Source organism: Cynara cardunculus, assembly GCF_001531365.2.
Source record: "Cynara cardunculus var. scolymus isolate 2C chromosome LG 5, CcrdV1, whole genome shotgun sequence".
In the NCBI taxonomy this organism is placed as follows: domain Eukaryota; kingdom Viridiplantae; phylum Streptophyta; class Magnoliopsida; order Asterales; family Asteraceae; genus Cynara; species Cynara cardunculus.
This window is the reverse complement of record NC_037532.1, coordinates 7806761-7816052: the sequence shown is the minus strand read 5'-3', so window position 1 is coordinate 7816052 and position 9292 is coordinate 7806761. Positions and strand designations below refer to the sequence as shown.

The window sequence follows — 9292 nt, the reverse complement described above, 5'->3', positions numbered from 1 at the left end:
TATATATATATATATATATATATATATATATATATATATATAAACAATTTAAAGATTACAAAACTCCAAAATATGTGTCCCATGAAAACACAAAACTTGAAGAATCTTTTTTATTAGAATATAAAAACATCCAAGATTTTATTGTAATTATTTAATAAATAAAAAAATTGCCATTTGCACCCTCACACTTCACCCCCCTTGCTTGCCTTGTAATCCAAAAATATTAAGAGGTGGGAAGATCTTTGGATGAAATCTGGTCAGATCTTGCTTTCTGGGTTGTGGATTTTGGTGGGTCTTTCCTTCACATAAAAACTTCCATCTTCCCAACCCCTTTTTTCCCACTTCAATTCTCTCTAAACCCCCATCTTTTCTGCTTCCAATCTCTTCATTTTCTTTGAAATCTGTCATCTTCTTCATATGGGTGTTGCAGCAGATTCACAGTTTCATGTTCTTGCTGTTGATGACAGCATCATTGATAGAAAACTGATTGAAAGATTGCTCAAAACCTCATCTTTTCAAGGTAATTTGACACTTTCATGTTCTTCCCTTTTTTATTCTAATGCTTTTGAGTTCAGGATTTCAATGTTTCGTTTTCCATTTATGTGTTTGCAGTTACCACTGTGGATTCTGGAAGTAAAGCTTTGGAATTTCTTGGATTACATGAAGAAGATGAAGACATGAACTCCAATCAACCCTCTGTGTCTCCCAATATTCATCAGGTATTCAATCTTTGATGATTTTGATTCCATTTTTATTTGTGTTTGAATACAATTTGAATGATTGTTCATGAAAATATGTGTCGAATTTTATGCAGGAAGTAGAAGTGAATCTAATAATCACGGATTATTGTATGCCTGGAATGACGGGCTATGATTTGCTCAAGAAAGTTAAGGTATGATACAATCCAATAATCGTAGATAGTTATATTACTCGGTTTCAAATTGAAACCGAATCACAAGACTTTGACAACCGAACCAAACTGAGCTTTTAAAACTGAATTCAGTTTGGTTCAGTTACGAAGTCCCATGTTTTCAATGGGTAGGAGTGGAAAGGGGGTCAAGAGAGAACACTAAAAAAAAGAGAAAGGACGAATCCGTCTATCTATCGTAATCCAACGTTTGTGAATAATATGAACGGTTACATTTTACCAAAAGAAAGTCTACACTAATTTATTCGAATCTGAACCGTCTATTTTTTTAGATCAAACGGTCATATGGGTTCCTTGTTGATTCTTCCTTTGCATAAAAGATACTCGCGCAGAACCAATTTTACGTATGAATCAAGGTCCGAGTCAAGCTTGTAGACCTTGTTAGTTTGGTCTTCATCTATTTCTAACGCTTATAACTAGCTAATTCTGCGATAACTGTCTATATGGTTTCTAAATTATTAGTTATTGACTTTTTTACAGAATTCTTCGTCTCTAAAGGACATACCCGTGGTCATTATGTCATCGGAAAACGTTCCTTCGAGGATCAACAGGTAAACCATACATTTATTTGATCACTCTGACTTTATTTCACAAAAACAACTGCTCTACTCTTTGGAATAGAGGTCGAGTCTACATACATCCAAATATACTGGTTCGTTTGGTTTGAACCAAAAAAATTTCTTTCGGACCTAACGTAAATTTCATTTGGATTATAGATGTTTAGAAGAAGGAGCAGATGAATTTTTCTTGAAACCGGTGAGATTATCGGATGTAAATAAATTGAAACCCCATATGATGCGAATGAAAATAAAAGAAACCGATCATCAAGAACAGAATCAAGAATCGAAAACCCGAGATAAAGAAGAAGAAATTGAATCACAACAACAATCAAACGGGAACAAGAGAAAATCCATGGAAGAAGGAGATATTACGAGACAAAACAAAACCCAGATTCAATGGTGGCCATACTGTAGATTTGACTAATTTTGACTTTTTTTTTTCTTTTCCTTCCAATTTTGTTGTCTGATTTTTACTTTTTTTTTCTTGACCTAATTTTTTTTTTTTACATTCGAGTTACAAAAATGGTTGTAAAGAGCAATGTAAGAAAGCATTTCAATCAAGATTTATACATAGTTTTACTTGAACATAACAACATCATTAATTCAAGTGAACTGTCGGACTTTTTTATATTAGAGGTCATGTTTCTGTACATCTCACTCTCATACCCTGTTTTCAACTGGGATTTACCGGTAAAGTACCGAGCAATCTCCCAACCAAATGATCTTTGGCTCAGAGGTATTTGGACTTCTGGGTCTCTATGGAGGTCAGGGGTTCAAATTTCATCAAAGATAAAAAAGATGTATAAGTTCTTGTATTGTATTTATCGTATATAAATATTATATACTTAAAACGGTCAATCTTTTAAAAAATCAGAGGTTTGAATCCGATCAAATATAAAAGTTACATGTGAGTATTTGTTTATGTACTAAAAAAAAACACATTTAATAATGAGGATGGATCAAGCCAAGCTGGAAGCTAATCATGAAAGATTTGTATAATTGTATGTGTCCAGGAGAAATGAGATGGTGAGGTTCAACCCCACAAGACATTTTGGCTGCTTCTTTTTTTCCCAAAAGACTTTGACTTTGACTTGGTCAACTTTGTTCATCTTCGATTTTTTTTATTAACCTGGATATCCAACCCGTTATGTAAGCCAACTAATCTCAGGACAACCACCTATTTTGCAGATAGCCCGGAGTCACCGCATTTGAACATTCGTGGCCACAAGGGAATTTTTATTTCTCCTTGGATTTGAACATCGGATCTCCTTGTACTTTTGATTTTTGGAGTCAAGCTCAAATCAATCAGACACCACCTTTGTGGTTCATCTTCAATTTTTAGTGGAGTTTACACAATATATGAATGTTTACATATATTTTACTTATGATTTCTATTGGATAGGATTAACTGGTTTGATATGGTGTGGTTGATATTAATAAAACTGGTATAAATATAAGTATGAGAATATCAATATATATCAAGAAGGAATAAAAATATTCTTGTGGACAAGTTGGTTTAAATGTGATGAATCCGAGCAATCCGTAAAGCAGGTGGTTGTTCTGAGATTAGTCAGTTTGCATAGTGGGTTGAGTAGGAAAAAAAATACATATTTGATCGATCGTTTTATATGAATATGTAATTGAAAAAACATAAAGACGTGATGAGAAGGTTATTATTTATTTTTATTTATTTATTTAGTGTAGAGATGGCCAAAAATCGGTCCCGGGCCGGGCCTTAGCCGGTTACGGCCGGTCCTAATCGGGACAAAAACCGTCTATAACCGGTCCCGGTCCCGGTTCCGATGAAAAACACTATAACCGGTCAAGCTTGCCCATAACCGGTTACGCCGTCTGGTCCCGGTTCCGGTCCCATAACCGGTTACGGCCGGTCCTTTGCAAAAAAAATATTTTTTTTTTCAAATTTTTGGTAATTAATAAATTTATATACATATATATATATATATATATATATATATATATATATATATAGACTTGGGATCATGTGAAACCAGCATGTTTTCGTAAGACCCGTGAGACCAACATTTTACATTTGAAACTTCACAGCAAAATGTTGTGAAGGTGACTTTTTAAAACCTTCACAGTGTTTTTGCTGTGAAGGTTCAACTTTTTTTAAACCTACACAGTGTTTTTGCTGTGAAGGTTACGTGTAAAAATGTGGTCTCACGGGTCTCACGAAAACAGGCTGGTCTCACGTGAACCCAACACTATATATATATATATACGTTTAATTTTATAAATACGTTTTGTTATATATATATATATAACAAAACATATTTTTAAACGTATTTATAAAATTAAACGTATTTATTTTTAATATGTTTGTAATATGTTATTTTTAATATGTTTTATATAAATACGTTTTATTATAAATACGTTTAAAAATATGTTTTGTTATATATGTATACGTTTAATTTTATAAATACGTTTTGTTATATATATATATATATATATATATATATACACGTTGACTTTTGTTGACCGGGCCGGGCCGGTCCTATAGCCGGTTACATAACCGGTTCCGGTCTTAACCGGTCTCGGTCCTAAAAAACGTTAAAATTCATAACCGGTTCATAACCGGCGGTCCACAACCGGTCCATACCGGTCCCGGTTCCGGTTCTCCGACGATGACGGGGCAGGCCGGGCACATTTGGCCATCTCTAATTTAGTGGATAAAGAAAAATATGTTGGCCCATTTATTAACTCATAGTTGGGCTTGAAAGCCCATGAATATGAAACCATGTTGGCCCTTCAACAAATAGGCAAGAGTCATGTCACATGTGTTATGTTGCTTATTTCATTTCAAATAAGTTTTTATTTTTTATTTTACAGTTGTTTTATACAACTGGGTCCCGTATTTTCTAGCTCTGCTTCTAAAATAATATGAAAAAGAAGTACGGGAGGAGACGCAGATACATAGATCTTGTTTGTCGTTTTTTGAGAGACAAGTGGATCGTTTTTTCTTCAAACATGACATCATCATAACTTAGTTTGTTGGACCATCTTTATACATTGTGTTAGAACTAAAATTCAGTGTAAAATTGTATTCGTCTTGACAATTAATTTTGTCTATAATTGTATAAAAGTCATCGAGTTTGACTTTTCTTAGAGAGTTTGACTTTGACTTTGTTGAAGGTGTTTGACCCTATATAAAGGGTGAGGTGCTTGTATTTTGGTTAAGGATGCTTATTGAAAATATCAGATACGTAATAATAGTTTGACCAAGATTGGGTTGTTGACTTTCTCTCTCTCATCTTCTTCATAGTGTTCTTATATGAAAATCATCTCTGCCATTGTTGATTTGAACGATTAGTGGAAGATTGATTATTTTAGGGACTAATACATTGTAACTAATATGTCAACCCATATGAAACGAGATAGATCGGGTGTTTTAAAATTTTATCTTATTAATTGATGAAACCTTTGAAAAAGAGGCTAAACCAAACGACAAATCCTTATTACAACATCATTCCATGGATCCACCCGAACTAACGAACCATGTTCATGTCTCACGTAAAAAAGAGATCTCTTATTTTCTTTATGTTGTCAGGCACGAAAAGCCTGAAAGACGGGGATAACGGATTTCTTCGAAAGAAAAGAATAGAAAATGATATTGTTTATGGTACACAAAACTCATGTAAACGATCTGAATTTGTATCATATGAATTCTTCACTCTCAACATTTTTCCCTATTTAAATGATAATTTAATTATAAATTAAATACGTTTATTATTTAATCTTCTTATTCAGTTGCATTCTTTGCATATGGTCGATTAAGTCCATGTCAAATTTATAATTATAGACGAAGAGTAACATCTAACAATAAATCATCTCCCAATTGACAAGGATTAATGATTCAACCAATCATCGATTTCGTGGTCATTAGTGGGGTATACGTTGGATCCATTTGTCCTTAATGTTTAGATTTGACCCGAGTCATGGATATGTCATCCACTTTAGATCCAATTCATAATTTCTCAAAAATCCTTGATGTATTGACAAGACATATATCGACTATCTGACCAGTAAGAATGCATATGTTTCCTTGGTTTCATTCTACCAAGACGCCTAGAGACGTCACTTGGACCATACGAGATAGACAAACTTTAATTATGGTATCATCACATACCGAACGTTTTTTGTCTCACTTAGTTACTGTGTAATTAGATCTAGATCAAAAATGTTTGACTTGATATTGGTTAACTTCAATATCATCACGTCAAAGGACGTCATTGTGCTATGACCATATGCAGAACATTTTTTATACTCATATGATATCTTATTTACTGCTTTCAGGTTTATTCTATCCAGTATAGAAGTTCACCAAATTATACTCATATGTGAACTTCATATCAACTATATGCAGTGGCGGATGCAGAAAAATATATTGTAGGGGGCATGATATAAAATAACATAATAATTAACTTCAACTTCATACAAAAATGATAAAAAAAAAATTACCTCTTACAACTGTGTCCTACAACTCTTCATCTTTTGAAATTGAGTAATTACATCATCATTTGAAACTGTGAGAAGTGCTTCTTTTTCTATAGTACATATTATTGCAGCATTCAAAAATTCATCACCGATTTTGTTGCGCAAATCTGACTTCACAAGCTTCATAGCAAAAAAACATATTTCGACTGTTGCAGTAGCAACTGGCAAAACCAAAGCCAACTTCAATAACCGATATACTAGAGGATAAGTTTTATGTTTTTTTGTTTCCACTAGCAGTCTAGCGAGCTCGGCAATACCACTCAAATTGACAAATCTTTCATCTTGACGCACAATCAAATAGTATATGTTAAGTTGTTTCTTAAAAGCGATCCTTTCCATATGGCTAAAATCTTGAGGATACAACTCACTCAACTTCAATAAATCTGATACATTGAACTACGAAAATGAATCGCATGGACTCAAAGCTGCTATATTTTTAAGCAATTCAGTACTTACCTCACTAAATCGATCCCCAAACTCTTGAATTTGCATGTCCATAACAGTGTTGAAAATATTAAACTTGTAATAATGACAATTGGTGATGTTGGTCCTTTGTCTTAGGTTTTTTGAATAACGGTCTTCCATATCCAAAGCCTTAATACCATTTGTTTCACAAAATATAATATTTTTCCTTCAAAAGTGGATCAAAACCAGTTTTTCCTATCGGTTGGATCCCAAGGAAGATCGTTCAAATCAATTTCGCAAGGCATCGAAGGAGCGGAGCTCGATTCAGGTGTTGATGCTTTCCTTTTTAAAAAAATTTCCATTTTTTTCTAGCAATAACAATAACAAGATAAAAATCAATGGTTTAGTAACATTTCTATTTGCCTACAAAATTAACCTAACATTTGACATTTTTATTTGATTTGCCTACAAAATTAACCTATCATTTGATATTTCCATTTGATTTGCCTACAAAATTGCCTACAAAATTAACCTAACCTAAAGCATTTACCAAATCACCAATAAGCAAACAACAAAATCAAAGAAGTAATCAAAATTAAAGACTGAATTTTGGAAATTAGAATTTTTACCCAAATTATTAGAGTTGCTTTGCTTCAATCGAATCAGTCCAGTGACTCCACTCCAGTCCACTGTAGGCTGTCCAGTCTAAGAAACTAAGGAAAGCCAGAAGGAAGAACCGAAGAAGCAAGCAGCGATGAAGATTGATGAAGAAGAAGAAGTGGCGTGAACAGTGAACTGTCGTCTATCTCTACTCTCTCGTCTGTCGTTCGTGAACTGTCGTCTATCCCTACTCTCTGTCTCTCTCGTCTATCGTCCGTTAAGGTTAGGCGTGAACTGTGAAGTGAAGAGGGGGCCTTTTACATCATCATATTGGGGGCCCAATTGTACTAAATTAAAATTTACAAGTAAAAAAAAAATTGGGCTTTGTAAGCTTGTTCGGTTTATGCAACCTTAGATTTCAATACAAAAATAGAACTCAGTGCAACTATATACCTTGAACTATTATCGTCTTATAACAAGTAATAATGATATAAGTATCAGATATTGTTCCACAACGAAGGCTTATAAAGTTTTTCAAAAGTCCGATCTCTAAAAGCTAACTTCAGGTGGCGAATTCGAGGGATTTGTTTTATCAAAAATTTGGGATGGTGTGATTATCAACTAAAAAACTATCAGTCGTAAAAAGAAGCACAATGTGCAAAGGTTGATTAAGACAGAAAACAAATGATCCAACAAAAAGATAATAAAGAAATCCTACAACAATCATACAGTACTACATAATAGTACTACAATATTGTCATAGTATCAACTATCGAGTTAGACGGCCTCCCAATATTACACACAGGCCGGCGTGATATCGATATGTTATCATTTATATTAGACGTCATGTATCCTAGCACGACACAATGTTATCATCCTACACCATTGGAGTATAGGTATTGTCAGGTACTAAAACCATTTATAGTCGTTTCCTATTACATCAGGTTTTCTTATTTATCTTAACTTTGGAAGTGAATGCATTTTCATGCATAAAATTAGTTATCAATTAATAATATGTAATCTTCAATGAAACAATAATCACCTAAAATAAATAGTTAGATAAACTTCTATAAGACACTTATGTACTTTCACATTGTTTTCGGTCAAAATTTTCTCTTACACCCCAAGCTAAGGCTTTTAGCCCATCATCGTTCGGTTTCTTCTTGTAAAAGATGTAAAGACTGAAAAATAAATAATATATATGGAAAAGTAAATTCCATAAAATAAATTGCAGAAAAGTAAGACTATAAATTAAAGAGCAGTAAATTATATGACTGGAAATAAATTACTGAAAATTAAATAACAAGTAAACAAATTGCAGAAAATAAAATACTGAGAATTCAATTTCAAGAAAACAAATTGCAGCAAGGTAAATTGCAGGAAATAAAATACTGAGAATTAAATTGCAGAAAAGTAAACTGCGGTAAAATACTTGCAAGAAATAAAGTAAAGGGGGTGGAAACTTGCTCTTCAAGTTATGAAACTTGCCAAACAAGTTTCATCACAAAAAGAGATTGATTAGTAGTAAGCACCTGGAAAACGATTTTTTTAACTACGGGAAACTAATCTCGAGTCACAAAAGATTATAAATCTTATATATTGCAACGAGAATAGATTAGCTCCAGATGATTACTGAAAACTAAAGTAAACTTGGAAACAATTCAAGATGAAGTAGGAAAAGATTCTTCAAATAAACACACTTCGATTAATAACATGCAAATACCGAAAGTAGATCACAAAATATTTAGGAAATAAATTATAGAGAGAGATTAGAGCGATAACCAAAAGGTTAGGTGTATTTTTAAACAAAGAAAGCACACATATTTATACTAATAATTCACCTTGGACTCTAAGTAACAAAACTACAAAATGACATAAGCCCTTAATTATTCTATAAGCTTTAGATAGGCCTAAAATGGTAAAACCCGGCTGTAAGTGAAACTGACCCATATTCGGCTCAAAAAGTCTTCATGAGTCTACTGTTTAGTCCTATAGCACTACTACAGTTATGAAATCAGCAACCAATGATTCCTCCAAGAAGTTGTAATATTATCCAGATCTACAAAAGTTTATGTTCAAAGCACAATTTAGATCAAATTTATATTATTTTTCTAATAATTCAGAACTTAATATAAAAATACTAAAAACTATAAAACGAAGATAAAAGAGACTCAAATGAACATTATGGGAAAAAAAAAGGAAAATGATAAGAAAAACAATGTAATAGGGTTAATATATTTACACCTATCACTTAACCTCCCCTATATATATATATATATATATG

General features: G+C 32.8%; 1 protein-coding gene across 1 annotated transcript; it reads left to right on the top strand.

Annotated features, from left to right (window-relative positions):
- Positions 1 to 259: 259 nt before the first annotated feature.
- On the top strand, positions 260 to 2100 carry LOC112512433 (two-component response regulator ORR9). The gene is given in 6 exon segments (XM_025118391.1): positions 260 to 520; positions 613 to 719; positions 815 to 892; positions 1409 to 1479; positions 1645 to 1849; positions 1851 to 2100. Coding segments are annotated over 6 exon segments (669 nt in total). The 5' UTR covers positions 260 to 417; the 3' UTR covers positions 1956 to 2100.
- Positions 2101 to 9292: the final 7192 nt, after the last annotated feature.